Genomic DNA, 23,764 nt, shown 5'->3' on the forward strand with positions numbered 1-23,764 from the left:
GCACCCTCTTTGTCCCTCTTCGCAATAATCCTGTTCTTACAAAAACAATACAATATTTTATTCAATATTTATTCAGATACAAATGCACTATTTTTATAGACTTTCATTGATATACACACTGTTAATACTGTTAATTTTATGTCAGTTCATGTTTTTATTTTATAATGCTTCTTCTTCTATTTTTATTCTACATTTTTTAGATTTTCTATTCTATTTTCTTATTTTCTTTTTTGACATATTGGCTTTTTATTCATATTGTTTGCACTGACTGGAGTCGCACTCCTACACACATAATGACAATAAAGTCTGTTGTATTGTATTGTATTGTATTGTATTGTATTGTATTGTATTCTATTCTATTCTATTCTATTCTATTCTATTCTATTCTATTCTGTTATTCTATTCTATTCTATTCTATGTCATCCTACTTTCTTGTCCTGCTGAGGTTTTCCTATTCTGACGTGTCGCCAAGGACCAAAAATAGACTGAATTGTAGAATTTCACTATCCACTGCATGTTTCATCAATACTTGTGAATAATTAATATGATATGGAGAAGGATGAACACTACACTGGAAGGGAATTCCGTAAATGGCACATTTCCTGTGTACCGTGAAGGCTAGTACGTGTTTAGTGCACTCGCTCTTTCCCAGGGGGCATTTCAGTCTTGGTGTTGCTCCAAGTCTAAACCAAGTCATCTTTTTTATTTTGTAGCTTTGCTATTCTCCGTTCAAACACTCACATTGGTTTAACTGTGTCTGTTTCCAGACGAGGACGGCCTGGGCATCAGTATCATCGGGATGGGAGTCGGTGCTGATGCTGGGTTGGAGAAACTGGGCATCTTTGTCAAAACTGTTATTGAGGGTGGAGCCGCAGAGAGAGACAGCAGGTGAGCGCATCGTTCTACTTGGACATCACAACATAGTAATGCTAAGCAGAGAATCGAGTCACACCGCAATTATTAAGAATATCGGAACAGTAAGACACACTATAAGCTCTGAAATGAACTGGTAACACATGCAGGATGTACTCCACCTTAACCTGATGGGAGCCGGGACGGGCCCCTGCACCCCCACGCCCCCTGGGTCAGGGGTGGCGAACCTGTGGCTTGAGGGCCACATTTGGTTCTTTAGCCCTTTCCCAGTAGCTCCTTGTGGCTTTGTCAAAAAAAACATGGAATGAATGGCACTTCTTTCAACCTTTTGCTATTGTTGTCACAACTATAAATTCACTTTGCATTATGCAGTTGTAAAAATGTAGACTATACTCTCTAGGTCATGGGTCGGCAGCCTTCGCAATCTAAAGAGCCATCTTAGGACAGAAATAGAAAAACAAAACTGCCTGGAGCCAAGAGATACCCTTATATCTTTCCTCAAACTGGTAACTGTTTAAGAAACTCTTTAGGAATAGTTTGTACAGAATATGTGGGGAATAAATCCATGTTTGAGTGCATTTACAGAACCACAAAGAAATTATAGCACTAAAGAAAACAGTGACATTTGTCTTTATTTTCATTCAAAAATCAACTGGTATGTGAAGGCTTTCTTTGCAATGAAGAACACAGATGAATACCTTCAGTGTCATAAAATTAAAAAGTAATCTACTTTTACTACTGTAACTACTACTACTACTACTATTTTTTTAAGAATTCATTTAGAGTACAGTCTACATTTTTACAACTACATAACATCAGAATCACTTTATGGTAGCGACAATAATAGTAAAAAAAAAAAAAAAGCGTTATTCATTTCCTTATGGTTTTTGACATAGCTACATTGAGCCACTGGAAAAGGGCCCAAGAGCCATATGTGGCCTGGAGCCACAGGTTGCCTACCCCTGCTCTAGGTGAATCCAAAACTAGAATTAGTAGTAGCAAAAACCGACTAATTTTTAATTTATGACACTGAGGGCATTCATCTGTATATTCCATTGCAAAGAAATCCTTCACATGCCAGTCAACTTTTGTTGCACAACACAATAATAACAAATGACAAATGACACCACTTTGAGGTAAAACATATTAAGTAATTTTTTGGCTCCAGACAGATTTTAAAAATAAATAAATACATTTCTGTCCAAAAATGGCTCTTATGATAGAAAAGGTTGCTGACCCATGGACTAGGTGGTTCGGAAAAAGCCCAAAAACCACCTCTTGCCAGCGCAAAAGCTTTTCTGTCTTTCTTTCTTTCAAAGATCTTTTTATTAATAACAGAACATGAATAAGACATTCACTCTACAAGAAGGAGATTTTTTATTTTCTTAACAACATCCACCCATGACACAACAACCACTGAAAAAATTTATGAAAAGACAGAATGAAAATTATAAAAAATATTAACAAACATGTTTAAACAGCATTAATAAGTGCAGTATAAAAGAACAATATAAATTTAAAAAAGACAATAGAAAAAAGAGCGAGGGAACCGAAAATAAATAATATATGTATTAAAAAAAAAGTAATACATTAAGATGTATTTACTTATATAAAAAAGAAATTTTAAAGAGGGGAGGGGGGGATGGTACTCAGAGATTATTGTTGTGGGTTTCTCATAAAACACCAAGAGGGGGCGCCATATTTTGTAAAATTTATTCTCCGATCCCAGCACAAAAACTTTTAATTGATAAGAGTTTTTCCATTAGGTAAATTTTTATGCATTATACTCGCACAGTTTGAGGGTCAATGGAAAAGCGACTAGTGTTGTATCTGTGGTAAGTCTCAACAGTAGTTTTTAATTCCAGAAAGTGCAGAAAGTTAGTAAACCTGGCCTTTTGTTATCCACCCAACAGAAAGTAGAGGACTTGTAGAGTCCAGGAGCTGCAGAGGTAGAACTATTTCCTGTGGTGAACTTGAGGGCAGTGTGTCTTCTGCAGTGTGTCTCTGATGCTGAACCAGGGAGAAACTGTTGCTGTGGAGGTTATTGAGCATTCTCCTCACAAACATCCATACACATCAAACAGACATACAGCACATACCGCGCATTGTTTACACAGAGTTAATCAGTTTGTTTCGTTTCTTCCTTGCCAACAACATCAGCACACACTCTTCGTCATCTTCCGCACAGACACACACTCAGTCACACAGTGCGCCTGTCAGATGCAGCAGCAGGGGTTGGGGATTAGATCCACTGGTGGAGGCAAAGCCTGGGACACAATCCTCTATATTCAACTGTATGTGTATGTGTGTTTGTATACCGGGCATCAAATACAAATGGATTATGTTTCCTTTTCTTTTGTTTTTGTGTGAGTTTGCAGGAGTTTTTTTTTTCTGCAGAGCACAAGAGACTGTTTTGGACTGGCTTCAATAAGGAGCGTATCTTTATCTATGACTGTGTAATTGTCTGTTTTTGTGTTAGAGGGGATGAAGGAGACTGTGTATGTGTGTGTACTTTGGTGTGTGTTTTTGTGCATTACAAAGCATGAGCAGTGCAGAGTAAGCATTCAGCCAGGGGTAGAGGAGAAGATGACAGCTTCCCAGCAGGCGATCTATGGTTCGCTGTGTCTAAACCCAGAGTCTCTACCTCTTTTCCACCGTCAGTCAGTCAGTATTTGTGTGCTTCCTGTTCCCCACTACTTGTGAAAAAAAAAAAACTGATAGAGATTAAATAAGCGGTAAATAGAAGTTAAGTATAAGCCCTGTACACACAGTCTGAACCCATCGTGCACCGGGGTTGTTTGCAGTAGGTGTGTTTTCTTCCAGGATTAATCATTTTTTTCTTTTATGGTACAGTCAGGGAGGCCATTTTCAGAAACACACAAGAGTGAGATTAGTTCAAATGTACCAAGACGAGATGGGGAGGGAGAAGGAGAGCAAGAGAGGAAATGAAAGAGCCAGTTGAAAATTGAGAAACGTTTATCCTCTTCAAAAATGACAGTTCCACCAACTCCAGAAAGTCTCATTTCCTTGCTGAGTGGGAGAAGTTTAAAAAGTGGGAAAGATCAGAGGAAAGCTCAAGTTCAATGATTTTATAAGCCTGTAGATTTAGGACTTCTTGTATCTGTTTCAAGTGATTAGAATTGTAGACACTACTGGTTCCCTGGCCCCTCATACAGTCTGGTGTAGTTTCAGTATTTATGTAAATTAAAACAGGGGTGTATAACTCTTTTTAGTCCAGGGGCCACATACTGCCCAATGTGATCTCAAGTTGGCCAGACAGGAAAAATAACCTATAAATAATCAATTTTGTCTTTGTTTTAGTGTGAAAAACGTAAAATTACATTATGAACTAGAAAATGACTTGGAGAGCGCAGACCTCCACCAAGGCAGATCAGCCCCCATCACCACTCAAATTTAATCATTTGTTCCTTGTGACAGAATCAACATTTCCTGAAATTTTTATCAAAATCTGCCCCCCCCCCCCAGTCACCCCCAAAATTTAATCATTTCTTCCTTGTTCCAGTATCAACATTTCCTGAAAATTTCATGAAAATCTGTCCATAACTTTTTTAGTTATCTTGCTAACAGACAAACAAACAGACAGACCGACAGACAACCCCTGATGAAAACATAACCTCTGCCGTTTCACTTGTCAGAGGTAATAACCTGAACAACCATATACAACCTGAAATTTATTAATAAAAATAAGTGCAATTTCAACACTTTTTATGTCTCAGCTTATTATTAACACAACTTATAGATCATAAATTCACAAAATATTTAATAACAGGCATAATATTGTTAAAATTGCACTTTTTTTCTTCAGACATTTCAGGTTTTTCATATGTTTTCCATGTTGTTCACATTTTATTGTGAAAGGATAGTTTCTAAATGTAAATATTTTCATAATGTAATTCTACTTTTTCATATAAACCAAGAACAAAATGTGGAGTTGTTATTATTTATAGGTTCTTATGCTATTATTTTATTTGAGATCGCATGAGGCCCAATGTGACCCCTGAACTAAAATGAGTTTGACACCCTTGACTGTTGATATCCTCAGTGTAATGTTTTGCTCTGAAGGGCTGGATTGGACTGTCTGACAGGCCGGTTTTGGACCTCAGGCTGTATGTTTGACACCCCTGCCTTAAAAGAAAGGTCTTGTATGCGTTGAAAATGTGCACTTTTTTTGTCAGCCAGACTCTTAAAATGTTGTGTTAAAATTGTATTTGCATTTCTAAGTTGATGTCACAGACCAAAGTAATGTGACACAACTGCAACACTATCATCACCAACAGGAAAATCCCTCTGAAAAGGAAGGATTTCACTGTCTCTGTGTTGTCAAACACTGTGAAAACAATCCACTCACATGGTTCAGCTTCTGCCTGTATCTTATTTACTTTTGACCTTTTAAAAAAAGCAGGCAATGGGGTGGAAATGTAAAATGTCTTCTTGACATTTTGTAAAATGGTTGTTCAACTTAATAAGACTTGAGTTCTTGTATTTAATTGCACCATTGGCATAAGAGATAACCAGTGAAAAGACAATTTTGTTTATGGGTCTGGAACTGGAGCTGCATTTTCACATCGAATTTTGATCATAATGCAGAAATAAACAGAGGCCTTTTCCTTTTATTATCCTATTCATACAGGACAAGTACTATGTGTGCATTTGTGCTAATTTCTAATAATTGTTCAGGTCATCTGTGATGTTAATCTTGTGCAAAATGTCCATGTCTGTTATTTGTAAAGTAAAAATTCCACCATAAATGACCCACACTATTTCAACAAACACAGTCCTGTGATTATTAATCCTAAGGGAATTAACATCTCTGTGATTTGACACATTTTTCTTTACTCTGCACATTTATTCAACCCGTTTCCTGGTTAAGGACTGTGGAGGCTGCACTGGTGATGATAAATGAACGTTTCAGATGGAAATCCAGGAGGCTTAGGTCACGATATTTTATGGGTTTTCACTGAAAGAGCAAACTTAAATTATTCAGTAAGGCAAAGTCTCAATAGATAATGGGATTTCAGTAAATTGGGGTAAAAAAAAAAAAAGAACTTTCAGGGTGTCTGGGGATCCTCAAAAAGTCTTAAATTTTGTCTGTAAAATTGATCATTACTCCTTAAATCTGACACTCAAAGGTCTTAAAAATCCCACAAATACAATAAATGATATTGCTATATTTGCTTTTGGAAAACTTTGTAAAGAATTTGCCAAATTTTTAAATAATGTTTAGCCTTTTATCATAACAAAGATGAGAATGAGTGGAGCTGACAACAGTTATTCATGGGTGGAGTGGGAGGGGTTCAGGTATGAGCTTTAACAGCTTCAACATCAGTAACAGAAACATTAGTCATGGACAAATGGAAATGGAACATTAGACTGGATTGAAACATGGTTCACACTGGTTCAAGGAAATAACTGAGGCCTGTTGTAATGTTATTTATGTCAGTGTACACCTTGAAAATGTCTTTAAAAGCCATACATTTGACTTCATCAAATTTGCAGATACACATCAAAAGGTGTTATAGATATTTTTGATAAAATCATGAAACTGGCTTTAACTTTTACCTCCTGAATTGCTGTATTAATTCAGCTAAAATTTCAATGTCATCACGTTAGGTCACATACATACTCTTCTGCTTGTTATTAATACAACAACCCCACTGAAGTTTGGGTGTTTCAATATTGTTTTTTAAAAGTACAAATTGTAAATACAAATCTACTAAAACTTACTTAGGGGGTCAAATGAGTGGCCATTTTTGTCAAAAAAAAAGTTGTAAGAAATGCATAGAACTGTGTTGAAATAATGCTAATCCATTTGTGCACAGACTACTGATATTATTTGACAGTGGAAGCTATATTTTCAGAAATAAAATATTGGATTTTGAATAGCACGTGTACGTGAAAACTTTTGCTGGTGGACGGACGTGACATTACCCATGATGCTCTGGTCAGTACCAGTACTTTATTAGTAATAAACTTATAGACTTACTATTGCTAATTATCCTCTTATTCATAAATGTTAGTATTGTGGATCTAAAACAATAACAGCTGACACAAAAACACAAAATGTGGCAGTGGACGGATGTGACATGGTTGTTACAGATCCCATTATACTGATGCTCAGCAGCCATGTCACCGTTTCCACAAATGATCCCTGTGCAAAAACTAGGATCAGAATTATTTATTGTATAGTTTATCATCATACTAAAGAGGAAATAACAATATAGAATTGTTATTTCTTTATAAAAATGCTTATTATTAGAAAACTGTTGATTTAAAAAGTGACGTGTGACATTCTTAATGTATGTATTGGCGTAACATAAGCAGGATGGATCAGCACCATACTCCATATTGAACCTGTAAAAATAAAACATGTGATATGTAGGATATAATCTGGTAAGAAAAACTGGGGAATCTAAAAGAATAGAATATTTGTTTTTCAGGTCAATTCAGTTCAAATATAACTTGGCCATTTGTGACATGAAAACATAGCATTAATTGTGATGAAACTGGACATTTTTGAGCTGAAAACATAGTTCATATGACCATCAACATGTTGAACAGAACTTAAATCCTGTACATTTGCAGAATTTGCATTTACCAACACAAAGTTCCTTTGGGGATTCACTTCTATTGATTTCTTACGCACAAAGACATAAATAAGACCTCTAAGCAAATTTTAGCCAAAATAGAAACAGCTGGCTGGAAATGCACCTACTGATTCCAACAGTGCAGTCAGAATGGGGGAGCTTCAAATCTAATCTAAACCAATTTGATCAAAGATGCCTTGAAAATGACTTAAAAAGTCATAAATCTGACTTCCTCATACCTGCAGATCCACTGGACTTTGTTCCAGTGCAAATGTACTGCAGGAAACAGATGTGGGGGTTAATTTACTAATCACCGTAGGTTCTACTAGTCCTGTGCAATAGGGTTTAATTTGGATTTTCATTTGGCCTCTGAATAGTCACACACACAAACACACACACACAGACAAGGGAGGAGTCTCTGGCCAGAACTGTAGCGCTGTATCATGTAATAACAGTGCAATATGTAATAAACTTTGCTGCAATTTGTAATAACTCATCACATATTACAACAGTTATTACAAAATGCTGCGCTACAAGAGTGTAATTTCCTTCCATCATTACAGACTTAATGGTCTGATACAAACACACACACATATAGATCTTGTCTGGCAGATGTTCAGTGTTACATCTGGAGCCGCTGACCCTCGGTGTGTGAGAAATAACTGAGGTGTATGTTTGTTTTGGCTTCTATGCATCATACTCTCTTCCTTTATTTCCATTTTTTCTGTACTTTTGTGTTGTTTGACAGCAGCTGACATACAAAGCCAGAGTTGGATGTTAGATGTGGGGAAGGTTAGAAAAGCATCAGAGCTGCTGATTGACAGACGACCAGCTCCCGCCCTCCGTCTAACTGTCAGGACAACACGTCTCTATACATCCATGTGACAGCTCAGGCTGACGTGTTGGGTGTCAAGGGCAGATTTAGTCCTACTCTGCAGCTGCTGTGTGTTTAGCGACAGACTTTTGAAAGGACCTGAATCCCACTGGGAACTGAAATGAAGGATGAAGCTTTAAGCAACGTGGCCTACTCTGAATGATGATGTTGGATGAACAGATTAGAACAGGGGTGTCAAATGCCTTTTAGTTCAGGGGCTGGACCAATAAAATACCAGCATAATGGCATATAAATAATAACTCCAAATTTTTTTCATTGTTTTAGTGGAAAAATATAACATTAAATTATAAAAATATTTACATTTACAAAAATCCAAACAAAAAAGATGTGAATAACCTGAAAAAGCTGATTTTTTTAAAAATGAAAAATAAGTGCAATTTTAAAAATATTATTCCTCAACTTATCATTTATACATGTGCATTATGGATCAGATCTGCAAAGGCATAAAACATTTAGCAACAGGCATAATATTGTTAAAATTGCATTTGTTTTCTTCAGATATTTCAGGTTGTTCATATTTTTTCCGAGTCGTTCATATTTTATTGTGAAAGGATGGTTTCTAAATGTAAATATTTTCATAATGTAATTCTACTTTTTCATATTAATATTAAACCAAGAACAAAATTTGGAGTTGTCATTATTTATAGGTTCTTATTTTATTATTTTACTTGAGATCTTTTCTTTAGACATTTCAGGTTATTCACATGTAATTGTTGAAGGAAAGTTTGTTAATGTAAATATTTTCATAATGTGATATTATTTTTTGCACTAAAACGAAAGAGAAAAAATTAGCGTTGTCATAATTTATAGGCGTAATGTAATATTATGTTTTTCACATTAAACTAAGAAGAAAATTTTGAGTAATTAAATATAGGTTATTATGCTGATATTTTACTTGTGATCGTATTGGTCTGAATGTGGAACCTGAAATAAAACAAGCTAATTTTTGCACTTTGCAAATTCATATCTTGAGCCAGATTAGAACCTTTAGTGGGCCTGTTTTGGCTCACATGTTTGACCCCCCCCCGGTTTAAAAAGTACAAGCAATTTGTATAGTTTCTGAAATAAGACTGAGATGATTTGTGGGTCTTGTAGGATTTAATGTGTTGTACGACTGAACCAGTTCTAAGGATTAAAAGGGCTTGTGCATCCGTTAACTTATGGATGTGGAATTTAATTCACAGATGTAGTCTTTTAATCATGTTTAGGTTTATATGCTTACATTGAGCTTTAGAAAAAATAAACTCATACCTTTTTTCTCATTAGTCTTATCACCAGGGCCAAAGGGTCCAGTCCAGCCCATGGGTATGTAAAAATTACACTGAAGATATTAACGATTAAAGGTGTCAAACTCATTTTAGTTCAGGTTCCACATACACACCTATTTCATCTCAAGTGGGTCGAACCAGTAAAATACTATCAAAGCAACCTATAAATAATGACAACACTGCATTGTTTTCTTTGTTTTAGTATAAAAATGATAAAATTACATTAAATGTTTTCATTTACAAACTAGCCTTTCACAAAAAATATGAACAACCTGAACAAATATGAAAGGCCTGAAATGTGTTATGAGAAGAAAGTACAATTTTAATAATATTCTGCCTGTTACTAAATATTTTGTGTATTTGTAGATCCACTGTGATCTGTAAGTTGTAATGAACATGTTTAAATGATAAACTGAGGTATATTATTGTTAAAATTGCACTTTTTAAGACATTTCAGGGTGTTCATTGTTACATTTTTAAGGAAACTTTGTGGATGTAAATATTTTCATAATGTAATTATACTTTTTTGCTGTTATTATTTTACTGCTCCGGCCCACTTGGACAAATGGAAAGTCAAGTAGTGCAATTTAAGTTAAGAACTTAAAATTCTTCATATATGCAGGACTTTCTTAGTTCTTCCTTAGTTTTTTTTGCTTATTAAACTATGGTGTTATATTATGGTTTGTGTACACGTGTGGTCATCAGGGGTTTTGATTTCAGACACAGAAGTTGATCTTTCATCGTCTGTGGAAAGGCCCAGGGGGAAAAGGCCACCCATGTCCTCATTATCCCTCCTCGTTTGTTTGGAGTCACATCTCCTCTGCGTCTTTGTTAGAAAGTTGTCTAGACCTACTGCAGTGGAAATGTATCAGCTCTACAAAGTCTGCCGTAGTTGTCATTTTGAAAATCTCATGAATATCCATCATAAGCCAGTTCTTCTGAGCTCATTTCTTGCATCAGGGACGTGTTTAAACCACTGTGTGTTTGAACCACTGATGAAGGATCTCCTCTGCTTGTGTTCTCATCAGGATAAAGGTGAACGATCAGATCGTGGAAGTGGATGGGACGAGTCTGGTGGGTGTCACCCAGAGCTTTGCAGCGTCCGTCCTCAGAAACACATCAGGAGTTGTACGGTAAGACACATACACGCACACGCGCACACACACACACACACACACGGAATCTGATCTGAGTTTTCTATCTATTGCATGATATTAGAAGTTTACATTTAAAGCTTCAGTGTGTCATATTTAGGTACACGTAGAGGTGAAGTTACAGTCTGTAACCCACAGCAACTGAAGAAAACAGACACCACTCTTTACAGTCAGTTATAGTTTGTATTTTGTCTGTTCAGGGCTTTTTAGCAGATGGATGGATGGATGGATGGATGGATGGATGGATGGATGGATGGATAGACAGACAGATAGATAGATAGATAGATAGATAGATAGATAGATAGATAGATAGATAGATAGATAGATAGATAGATAGATAGATAGATAGATAGATAGATAGACAGATAGAATGACAGTAAAAATCTAACACAAGAGCATAAACTATACATAGTAAATTAGAAGTACAAAAAAGATGTGGGTAAAAAAACTGGTATAATTACCTGTAATGTGCAAAAATAAACTGTAAGGTGCAAACTAAGCTGTAATGTTCAGGATGCTGAAGGTGTAAAATGACATTGATGTGCATAATTGTTGCAAATATTGAGCTATTAAATGGAATAAACTGGAGGAAGTCTGCTCGGAGCTGCAGTAGAAACATGGCAGACTGCATCTCATTCTAACAAAAACACAATGATTCACATTTTCAACAACTTATATACTAATGACAAAATAATTATTAATTTGATTCTCCTAATTCATCCGTTCATTTAAGAAAAGTGTCTTTGGCCCAAGTAAAATGTTTGACTTCATCTGCAGATTGAATTTATTTCCATCACACACACCATAGCACTCATATGTTTTTACCACTGATGAGGAACTGTGGATTACTGTAAGATTATCAGATCCAAAGTGTGTCAACACAGACAGGCCTTACTGCTTCCAAACGGAAGCCTCTAGAAATGTTCTTTCACTAGTGATCGAGGACGACGCTGTTCACACGATGCTGTTTGTGTTGCTGTCATGGAGTATATTATCAGTGAGATGTAGTTTGGCAATGTTCAGCCTCATTATCATATCTGTAAAAGGTGAGGATGTGGGAACACAATATGACACAAAAGTCTGTGTGTTTGACGGTTGAGTGGTGTTTGGCACTGGTCATCTGAGAGCAGCAGGAGGGCAGACACACACACACACACACACACAGACGCACAGAGATGCACACAGACACATACAAACACACTCGCAGACACACACAGACACACACAGACGCACACAGACACATATAAACACACTCGCAGACACACACAGACGCGCACACACACACACACACACACACAGATGTACACAGACACACACAGACACATACAAACACACACAGACGGACACAGACACACACAGACACACACACACGCACACAGACACACACAGACATACACACACACACACAGACACATACAAACACACTCACAGACACACACAGATGGACACAGACACACACAGACACACATATAGAAGCACACAGACACAGACAAACACACACAAACACATACAGACACACACACACACGCACAAACCCACACAGACACACACAGACGCACACACACACACACACAAACCCACACACACAGACACACACAGACACACACAGACGCACACACACACACACGCACAAACCCACACAGACGCACACAGACACACACAGACACATACAAACCCACACACAGACACACACAGACACACACAGACACACACAAACCCACACACAGACACACACACACAGACACACACAGACACATACAAACCCACACACAGACACACGCAGACACACACAGACACATACAAACCCACACACAGACACACACAGACACACACAGACACATACAAACCCACACACAGACACACACACACAGACACACACAGACACATACAAACCCACACACAGACACACGCAGACACACACAGATACACACACACATAGTAGCACAGACACACACATAGATGCACACAGATGCACACAAACACACACAAACACACTCACAGACACACATAGATGCACACAGATGCACACAGACACACACACACACACACACACACACACACACCAACACACACACACAGCCTGGGAGGTAGGCTCTGAATCCTGCAGACACAGCTCAGCTCTGTTTTGGTTGTTGTGGACCTGCCATCTCAGTTCTGTGTGCTTGTGCTAAAGTGTTGTGTGATCTTTTCTTTCTTTCTTTCCTGTCCTTTGTCAGCTGCAGCGCTCCTGTCATCCTCCAAACTGACACTGGGATGAAATAATGAAGGACAAAACAACATTTACTGAATAGAATTAAGTAAACTCAAACCAATTTCAGTAGAAAATCTGATTATTTACCTCTGAGTAGGGAAAGAAAATTATATAGTTTACCCTCTGATGCCCAGAAAAGTCACTTTTTCTTCAGTTTAATACTTGATGTCATTGTTAATAGTTTTGAGTAATAATTCACTTTTGTGTCTGACTCCTTTTTCACCCCTTTTTCTGTTCTATTCTTTTTCTCTTGGTTTGATTATTCACATGCAGTGTCACCTTTACCTTTGTCACTCTATAAAATAATTAGACAGTTATTATAATCCCTCTAAATAATCCAAAGACCTCAGTGTGCTTTTCAACCCTAGTCCTTTTCTGGTCAACACAGCCTCTGCAGCAGGGGTGTCAAACATGGGCCAGAACTGGCCGTCATCATATTTTCTCTGCCTTTTTGGTGTCTGCTTGTCAGTTTCTCTTGGACATGTCTTAGTGTTAACAGGTGGGCGAAGAAATCTTTCCATTCTCTGTTCAGTCCAGTTTCAACTGTATCTGGGCAGGTTGAAGTGTAGTAATGCACGCGGTCACATGATCGGGTCAATCACAATATGCCCTCTCAGATATAATATCCTGCATTTTACTTGAACTTGATTTTTATTTGGGTAAGTGTGGTATTTTAATTATAATGAAATATGTATTGAATCATTAAAAAATGTTTTTTATTAGTAATTTTTTTTGGTTTTTAATCAATTACTAGAAATTTCAGGTGACCCCACATAGGGTTGTGACCCCAGTGTTAAAAAATACTGCTATAAATCATGACAAATCCAAATTTTTCTCTTTGTTTTAATGCAAAAAATAACTTTAAATTATGAAAATATTCACATGAACAAACTATCCTTTAACCCTTTCATGCATAGTGGTCACTACAGTGGACATCTATTCTACAGCTGTTCTCTTGCATATTTATCGGGGGGGGGGGGGGGGTTTAGTTGCATTTCTGCCAACACATTAGACACTTATGCATCACCCATACACTGTAATTCATAGCATTACTGTAACTTTGCTGTTCTTGATGAATCTGATCTGCACTAACATGTTTGAGTGTAAATCAATTGCTAGTTGTTTTTAGACTGTAATTAACAGTTTTCTTAATCAAAAAGGGTTTCTTTTTGCATATTACATCCATGACGTGAGTAATAACTAATATTAGAGTATTGATGAAATGTGAGAAAACATCAGATGAGCAGCATTAAAAATGTTTTTATTTCATAGTTTTCACACAGTTTTTCACTTTCTGATGATGGGTTTTAAATACATGTTTCTTTGCTTCATAAAATTAAACACATGGTGTCCAGCTGAGTAGACATTTTTGTAACTCCATGAAAAATAGGTTCATAAAAAAATTTCAATTGCATTGTTGTTTTCATGTCTAAAGAGGATTTTTTTTCTGTCTTGTTTTGGTTGTTGGGAGTCTGATGTTTGTTTCCTGTGTTGAAAAACGTGGTCTTTAATTGAACAAATATTGTATATTTTCCTTCTCACCAGAAAAATCAATAAATATATTTAATTTAAAAAAAGGAATAAAAGCACTCAGGACAAAAATCTCGACTAAGGTTGTCATAATTCATGCATGAAAGGGTTAACAGTAAAATATGAATAGCCGAAATGAATATGAACCTGAAATGTCAAAAGAAAATTAAGTGCAAATTTAACAAAACTCTGCTTGTTTTTTTATGCCTTTGTTGATCTGATCTGTAATGGACATGTGTATAAATAAGTTGAGTCAAAATATTATTAAAATTGCACAAGAAATTTCTTTTTTTCAGGTTGAGTTATGTTGCTGTCATTGGTCTGGCCCACTTGAGATCAAATTGGGCTGAATATGGCCCCTGAACGAAATTGAGTTTGACAGCCCTGCTCCACAGGACTCAGCTGTGGAAAGATAGATGTGATAGATTTGTGTGTGTGTAAAACACAGCACCCAGAGAAAAACTGGTGACTGTAGAAAGACAAGTCCAACCATATCAGACTGTAGGCGGGACAGATGCTGTTTGCTGAACTAATATTGACACTGGGGACGTTCCATGTACCAGGATGTGTCTGTATAAGTGAACAGCCTTGAAAAAGTTCCATCAATCACCTGTGTATGTATCGAAGTATGAGCAGATGTTGAATATCAGCCCCGCAGGAAGTATGTGGTGAGCATGGGCCTGTGGACTCACTCTGTGACTGCCTCCAACAGATCACTGTGTGGATGCAAAACAACTTTCTCCAGCTAAATTCAGACAAGACTGAAGTCATTGTCTTTGGCCCACAAAAACCCAGAGAAAGTGTCATCAGTCATCTGGAATCTGTTACTCTAAAAGCTAAAAACCAGGTTAGAAATCTAGGGGTAATAATGGACTCAGACCTAGACTTTAACAGCCACATTAAATCAATTCCATCATCAGCCTTTTACCATCTCAAAAACATTGCCAGAATCAAAGGTTTCCTGTCTAAACCAGACTTAGACAGACGTACCCACACATTTATCTCTAGCAGGTTAGAGTACTGTAACGGCCTTCTCACTGGACTCTCTAAACCAGCTGTCAGACAGCTGCAGTACATCCAGAACGCTGCTGCTCAGGTCCTGACTAGAACCAGGAAGTATGACCATATTAGTCCTGTGCTCAGATCTGTGCACTGGCTTCCTGTGGCTCAGAGAATAGACTTTAAAACAGCTCTGCCTGTTTATAAGTCTGTCCATGGTCCGGCACCAATGTACATCTGTGACATGTTGGTCCCATATGAACCATCTCGGACCCTGAGAACCTCAGGGACTGGTCTTCTGCTGGTCCCAGAGTCAGGACTAAACAGGTGAAGCTGTGTTTCAGTTCTATGCAGCTAAACTCTGAAACAGTCTTCCTGATGACGTGAGACAGACCTGTACTGTGATAATGTTTAAGTCCAGGCTGAAAACAGCTGTTCAACTGTGCATAGAACAACTGAAAGGGTTCTGTCTGCACTCTGACCTTTTACTTAGTTTTAACTGATTATTATTTATGTTTTATTGATTATGTTTTAATTGTAATTGTGTGTTTTTAACCGCTCTCTTTTCCATTTTTGTGAAGCACTGTGAATTGCCCTGTATATGAATTGTGCTTTACAAATAAATCTGCCTTGCTTTGCCTTATCCATGTAAGGTTTTAACATTTAAGGCAGGGGTGTCAAACATGCGGCCCCTGGACCAAAACCAGCCTGCCAAAGGGTCTAATCCAACCCATGGGATGAATTTATAGAAGGTATTAACAGACAAGTGTGTCAAAATCTTTTTATTTCAGGTTCCACATACAGAACAATGTGATCTGAAGTGGGTCGGACCAGTAAAATAATAACATAATGATTTTTCTCTTCGTTTTATTGTAAAAACAGTAGAATTATATGAACATGTTTACTTGTACAACCTATCCTGAACTATAACCTGCACAAATATGAGCAACCTGAAATATCTTAAGAGAAGAAAGGTAAATTTTAACAATATTCTGCCGGTTACTAAAGGTTTTGTGCATTTGTAGATCCACTATGATCTGTAAGTGGTAATGCACATGTGTAAATGATAAACTGAGGTATAATATTGTCAAAATTACACTTATTTTTTAAAGAAATTCCAGGTTTTCATAGTTCTTCATGTTATTCACAATTTTTAAAGGATACTTTGTAGATGTAAACATTTTCAAATAGTAATTTAACTTTTTTCACTCTAAAACTTGGAGAAATACATGGAATTGGCGTCATTTCTAGGTTATTATGTTGTGTATTATGTATGTTATGTATTATTTTACTGGTCCGGCCCACTTGTTATGCACATGTGTAAATGATAAACTGATAATATTGTTAAAACTGCACTTATTTTTCTATTTTTTTATTTTAGGGTCTTCATGGTTATTCACATTTTTTAAAGGATATAAATATTTTCTTGTTATTGTTTTTCACTCTAAAATTTAGAGAAAAGCTTGGAGTTGACATCATGTATAGGTTATTATGTTATTATTTTCCTGGTCCGGCCCACTTCAGATCCTATTGAACTGTACGTGGCCCCTGAACTAAAATGAGTTTGACAGCCCTGATTTAAGGTCTGCTGTATTAATATTTTATTAGTATGACCGTATTTTAGCAGGTTGTAGTAATAGTTTCTCCTCGTTGTTACTTCTTATAGCAACACCAGACCTATTTTCACTCTTCTCTCTCACTCCAGGCTTCCTCCATCATGTCTCACTCGCTCACTCCTTCTCGGTAAATCCTTCCCTCTTTCTGTCTGATCACCAGAGGTTTTATGGCCAACTGTCCTAGATTTGCCATTTTATCTATATTTAACCCTGACTTCTAGCAGCAATCATCCAGGTTTTAGTGAGAACAACCTCATTGACAGTAGAAAAAGAAAATAAATGTTTTAAAAGTTGTTTCACGTAGACTGTAGATAAAACATATTTTGACAAAATAATAATAAAATGTGTATTTTTTCTTGCTTATAGAAGAACTCATAAATTCCTGCATTGTAAGGGTCCACTTTATTGGCTGTAAATGCTCTTATACTAATTGCAGGCTGCATTAATGTATTAAAGAAGCTCTGCTGTCAGAAGTGAACATTTCTGTATTTTTTCCATTGAGTCTGACATGATGCATCAAATTCTCTCATCCAACAAAGATAGGATTTTCCTGAAGGGGAGACTCTCTGTCTGACCTTAAATCTCATAGATGGAACATCAGTACCATGGTTGATCAGACGTATCCGTTGTACGTGAACCTGCGCTGACATCCTCAAACACCTGTCAGCTACATGCACCACAATCTGTGTCCATCATTCTATCTGTTCAAGACAGAATAAAGAAAAAAAGGAGAAGTTAGACAGAACAAAGACAAAAATGAGAAGTTATTAAAACAGAAAAAAATGTATTTTAACTGAAGTCAGTTTCATTTTCACTTAATACAGTCCAGTTGTAAATGAATTTAAGAGACGTCCATAGATTTTAGCAGTTTGCTCATGTCCACGTGTATCTGCACAAGCTAAAGATAGATGAAGATATACTATATCAATAATGTCAGTTGGAAACCTCTTATGTCCAAAATGGTTATTTGTCAGGAAACTGAAAAAATAATGTATAGTCTAAATTAATTAATGCAGTTAAGAGATGTACTTACAAGCCATTTTCAACACTTTTCATTGGTTAAATATTTCTAAAATCATCAGGCCAACATGAAGACTGACCAATAAAATCGTTTTATGACAAAAAACAAAAAAGACCAAAAATAGACTCACAAGGTTTCTGCCTGACAGTGACCGTATACACATATAAATGTGTTCATGTTTGTTACTTATATCCACCACATTTAAGGAATAGGCTCTTAAGGCACTTTGTTCTCACTTGTTTTCACTTTGTTCATATTTGTCACATTTTTTGTGAAAGGATAGTTTTATGTAACTTGTTCATATAATTTTACTTTTTTTACACTAAAAGATAAAGAAAAATTTGGAATTGTTATTATTTATAGGTTATTATGATAGTATTTTACTTGGATGTGGTCCCTGAATTAAAATGCTTTTGACACCATTGACTATTAATATTTCTTTGTCATTTTTACATTTCACAAATTCATCCCACAGGCCAGATCAGACCCTGGGGTGAGCAGGTTTTATATTTGACACCCCTGTTTCATTTTTTCTTAATATTAAGAGTATTTTCCATTAGTGCCTCTCATAGCATCTCATTATGTGGGAAATATTCCTCTTTTTAGTAGTTTGTTTAATTAACATAAGACAACTACTTTAGAATATTACATGGACAAGAATTCCTTCTAAACCTTGGGTGAACTGTGTTTCCGTGGCTGTGCTCTGTGCGTTTGGATTGATCGGCCCAGTATGTGACAGGCCCAGAACAGTGGGACTGAGACAGACCCCCCCATGCGTGAGAAGAAAGGCTGTTTCCAGGTCAGCTGTTTCTCAGTCCCTGCTGTCCAAAGGCCTACACTGTACTTAGCTTAGCCGCAGCCCTCCCTTAGTTTTTTCTTCTTTTTCTGTATTATTCCTTTACTTTGTCTTCCTGTCGTGCCCTTCAGTTGTTCCTTCTCATGTAGATCAAATACGCCTCTGCTGGAGCGTAAGGCCTTTCCTTCACCGCCATATATGAAAGAACTCTCGGGGAAGTGAATTCACTTGATTAGGCCCTATCGCAAATCTACTCTACTCCTCTCACTTTGTGTCTCATCTCACAATCTAACAGACTTACGTGCACGCAACACACACATGCACATACAGCTCTTTAATTTGCAGAATTCTGGGAATAGGTCAAAATGAGTCTTAACCTTCACTTCTTGGTTTTGTCACAGTAATGAATACAATGAATTAGAGTCGATGACAGCTATTTCCTTCAGCATGACACTATAATTTACAAGCTAATTTCACAGATGCTATTCTTTGTTTTGAATCTATTAAGACTATGAACATAAACACTAAATTTGCAGGCTATCAAAAGAGAACCTTGTCATTCTTAGTTTTTCTCCCACCGCTTTTAACATGGTCTCTTCTGTATCTTGACCCTGTTTGTAATTACGATGGTTATTATTCACTAGATCCAAGTCACAGCCTGTAAATTTTAGACTTTTGCTTTTAATGCTGTATGTATTTCAGTTACATCCATATCCTGGTTTGTTTCTGAATGCAAACATAGAGACTAAGAACTGTTTTTGTGTGATCATTGGAAGTTGTAATGCTAATGTACAGTCGCGGAAAAAAATATTAGACCATCAAAAGTCATCAAAAACAATGGTTATGTAATCAAGTACTAACTCCTGTGTGTATCATGTGACTAAAACAGACAGAAAAGAAAACATGGAATGCCTAAAAGCACTGTTTTTGTCAGTACAATGACATAGATATTGATGTAAGAACTGAAGTGATTTTGGTTATTATGAAGAAAACATGGAAAATGGATAGATATCAGCTCTGAAATTAAACTCTTTTGAGCTATTTTTGTTGTTATCATTATATTTGTCCAAACAAATGTACCTGTAGTTGTCCTAGGCTTGCTTGCTTTATTTATTTATTTAGTTTTAGTTTTAGTTTTTAGTTGTTTTGGGTTTTTTTTCAATTTATTTATTTATTTTTTTAACTTGTCTTGTCCAGCATCATAACAGCAGAATGGTAGTCTGGTTGCCTTTTGGTGCTAAACAAATTTGCTTTGCCAAGGGAAACTTCATAAAGTATATGAGGCGCCCCTTGATATTCTACTGTCTTTATTATGAGTTTTGTTGAACCACATTTTGATGCCGTACCTGACATGAAGGAACAGGGGGGAGGAGAAGAAAGGGGGAGAAGAGAAGGAAGAAGTGAAGGGGGGAGGACAAGGAAGAAGAAGGTGGCGATGACCCTCATAGGAAAATATCAGCAATACAAACAATAACAACCATGGTGATAATTATAATTGTTACAATAACTAGAACAAGAACTGAGTAAACTGGGCAGAAGAGAGAAAAAAAACAAACAGATAAATTTAAAAAAAAATAAAATAAAATAAAATAAATAAAACCTATTGTACCAGGCATTAAAATGAACAAGAAATTGAAGAAAACAAGGGTGGTCTAATAATTTTTTCCACGACTGTAAGCCTTTTACACAACACTGTTCATGTACAAATACATTTTCTACTGGTTAGCGCTGACATTTGTCACATACAGAATGAGCAGTAATGAGGAAACTGAAATTGTGACATATACAGTGTTGTGTAAAACTTTTAGATCACCATTACAGCTTCCAATGACCACACAAAAACAATTCTTAGTCCCTATGTGTGTATAGAATACACGCACATACATACAGATTAAGCAGTGGTAATGACAAAACTCTGAATCTGTGACATATAAAAGCTTGTAGTAATGTAAAAAAAAAAAAAAAAAAAAAGCATAACAAGCTAAAACATACACCAAGAATGCATCAAAGAATTACCTCTTTTCACATAGTCTCATCTGTATCTCAACCCTGTCTGTTACTACCATGGTTATTATTCACTAGATCCAAGTCGCAGCCTGTAGATTTTTCCATTTCATTTTTTTCCACTGAGTTCCACGGCGGCCTAATGACAGGCTGCGCCATCTCGCTGACTGTCTTCTCACATTATTATGCGTGTCCCGTCTCCTGACCCTGCCCTGATACGTCAGCAGATATCAAACCCAGTGCAATGTGGCCGTGGGCCTCAGCTGTTCTGGTCACTGCTCTGTACAAATACACATCAGCATGAATGGAAAACATGACCAACATTCACCTTTTATATGTATTCTTTAACAGAGAGATGCCCAGTTGTTTTATATTTGTATGACATTGAGCCTGTTTAATGCACACTAATACTCTGATCATTATGGAGTTGTCAGATTATTCAAGTCATCGTGTGAACAGGATAATCTGATATGTTTTTATCAGATAACAGCAGTCATCTGATTATGACAAATCAGATTAACACACCTGGATTTCTCCCCAATATTTTGATGTCTTCCTACATGTATACAGGTTAATGCAGTGTTTTCCAACCTTGGGGTCAGGACCCCACATGGGGTCACCTGGAATTCAACTGGGGTCACCTGAAATTTCTAGTAATTGGTAAAGATAAAAAAAAAAAAAAAAAGACTTGCTAAAAAAAAATATATGGTGAGTTGAGAGAGACAATCCCAATCCATTAAAGACATGACAAACTGTGAAGCTGAAACTGAAGCACTGTGATACTATTTATCTTTCAAATGTTCATTGTGGTCGGTTTCAGATGCTGCAGCTCTTTCATAATTCATAGTTTGAGTTCTTGTTTGTTCAGTATTAATTGTCAGCCTTGGAAATCCAAGCTGGATTGACTGTACATATCCTGACCAAGGAAAATAACATTCTCACTTTGTGCAGTAATCTACACCTGGCTTTTCTGCCTCCGTCCATAATACTATACATTATATAGACTAAATGTCATCTAAACTGTATACTTATTTGCAACATAGTATAGCAAACTATTACATGATCAAAAATAATTTTAGCAAAAAAAAAGTTTTGGTTTTGAATGTCTGGGGTCGCCAGAAATTAGATGTTTAAATGGGGTCACGAACCAAAAAAGTTTGGGAACCACTGGGTTAATGTGATTTATTTCGTTCTTTTATGTCTGCGCATGTGTAAACACAATAAAAATCATAGAAAACGGAAGTTACGTACTCAAACATGAGCAGAAGACAATAACAGGAAGTTTAAGTCTACCATCACGACATATGTATCGCATTTCTTAAGTGCATGTAAATGCATCTGATTAATCCCAGTTATCAGATTTTAACTTCCATTGATCACATAAAAGTAGTTCTTGGTCCCTATGAGTGTATAGAACACACACACACATACAGAAGGAGCAGTGGTAATGACCAAACTCTGAAATTTTGACATAAAAGGTCATAGTAATGTAACAAGTAATGATGCATAATAAGATAAAACAGACACCGAGAGAGCATCAGAGAATTTTATTGCCCTGAAAACCAACCTAAACTAAACTCAGCTAAACTGTTTATTCCTGGTGACAGTACCACCTTTATATTCTTTGCTTCCTATAACATGCAGTGAATGCCCTGTGATCACCAGCTGTTGTTTATGTTGTTTCAGGTTTGTGATTGGCCGAGAGCGCCCGGGTCAGCAGAGCGAGGTGGCCACGCTTATCCAGCAGACCTTAGAGCAGGAGAGGAGGCAGAGGGAGCTGTTGGAGCAGCAGTACGCCCACTACGACGCTGATGATGATGAGGTAAAGACAGCACACACACCCCTGGATGCTGTAGAGCAGGGCTGTCAAACTCATTTTCCTACAGGGGCCACATTCAGCCCAATTTGATCTCAAATGGACCGGACCAGTAAAATAATAACATAACTCAACCTGAAAAAAACTGAAATTTCTTGTGCAATTTTAACAATATTTTGCCTAAACTTATCATTTATATAGATGTGCATTACAGATCAGATCTACAAAGGCATAAAACATTTAGTAACAGGCAGAATATTGTTAAAATTGCACTTACTTCTCTTTCATTTCAGGTTATTCACATTAATTCTGAACGGATAGTTTGTAGATGTAAACATGTTCATGTCATTTTACTTTTTTTACACTAAAACAAAGAGAAAAATGTGTAGTTGTCATTATTTATAGGTTATTATGATAGAATTTTATTACGTGTATGTTATTATATTATTATATTATGTTAATATTTTATGTGTATGTGGTCTCTGAATTAAAATTACTTTAACAGAATTTTCTTAGGATATTTCAGGTTGTTCATATTTATTCAGATTATTCACATTTTATTGTTAAAGGATAGTTTGCAAATGTAAATATTTACATAATTTTATGCTATTTTTTGCATTAAAACAAAGGAAAAAAACTGGCTTTGTCATGATTTATAGGCATAATGTAATTTTTTTCCACATGAAACCAAAAATACAATTTGGAGTCATTATTTATAAGTTGTTATGCTGTTATTTTACTGGAGATCATATTAGTCTGAATGTGGAACCTCAACAAACATGAATTCAACATCCTTGACGATTAATATTTTCAGTGTAATTTTTGCACTTTGCAAAGTCATCCCATGGGCTGGATTAAAACCTTTGGCGGGCTGGTTTTGGCCCACGGCCACATGTTTGACACCTCTGCTGTATAGGATGATATCGAGTAAAAAGA

General features: G+C 36.5%; 1 protein-coding gene across 7 annotated transcripts in view; it reads left to right on the plus strand.

The window, feature by feature from the left end:
• ppp1r9a (protein phosphatase 1, regulatory subunit 9A) overlaps positions 1-23,764 on the plus strand; it is a 96,874-nt gene that overhangs the window by 31,312 nt on the left and 41,798 nt on the right. For all 7 annotated transcript variants that reach the window (XM_030146813.1, XM_030146816.1, XM_030146817.1 and 4 more), the window contains exons 4-6: positions 768-888; positions 10,670-10,774; positions 22,699-22,834. In XM_030146813.1, the coding sequence (XP_030002673.1) occupies positions 768-888; positions 10,670-10,774; positions 22,699-22,834 (362 nt within the window). The remainder of the gene's footprint in view (positions 1-767; positions 889-10,669; positions 10,775-22,698; positions 22,835-23,764) is intronic.

The sequence above is a fragment of the Sphaeramia orbicularis genome, chromosome 11 (genome assembly GCF_902148855.1).
Source record: "Sphaeramia orbicularis chromosome 11, fSphaOr1.1, whole genome shotgun sequence".
In the NCBI taxonomy this organism is placed as follows: Eukaryota; Metazoa; Chordata; class Actinopteri; order Kurtiformes; family Apogonidae; genus Sphaeramia; species Sphaeramia orbicularis.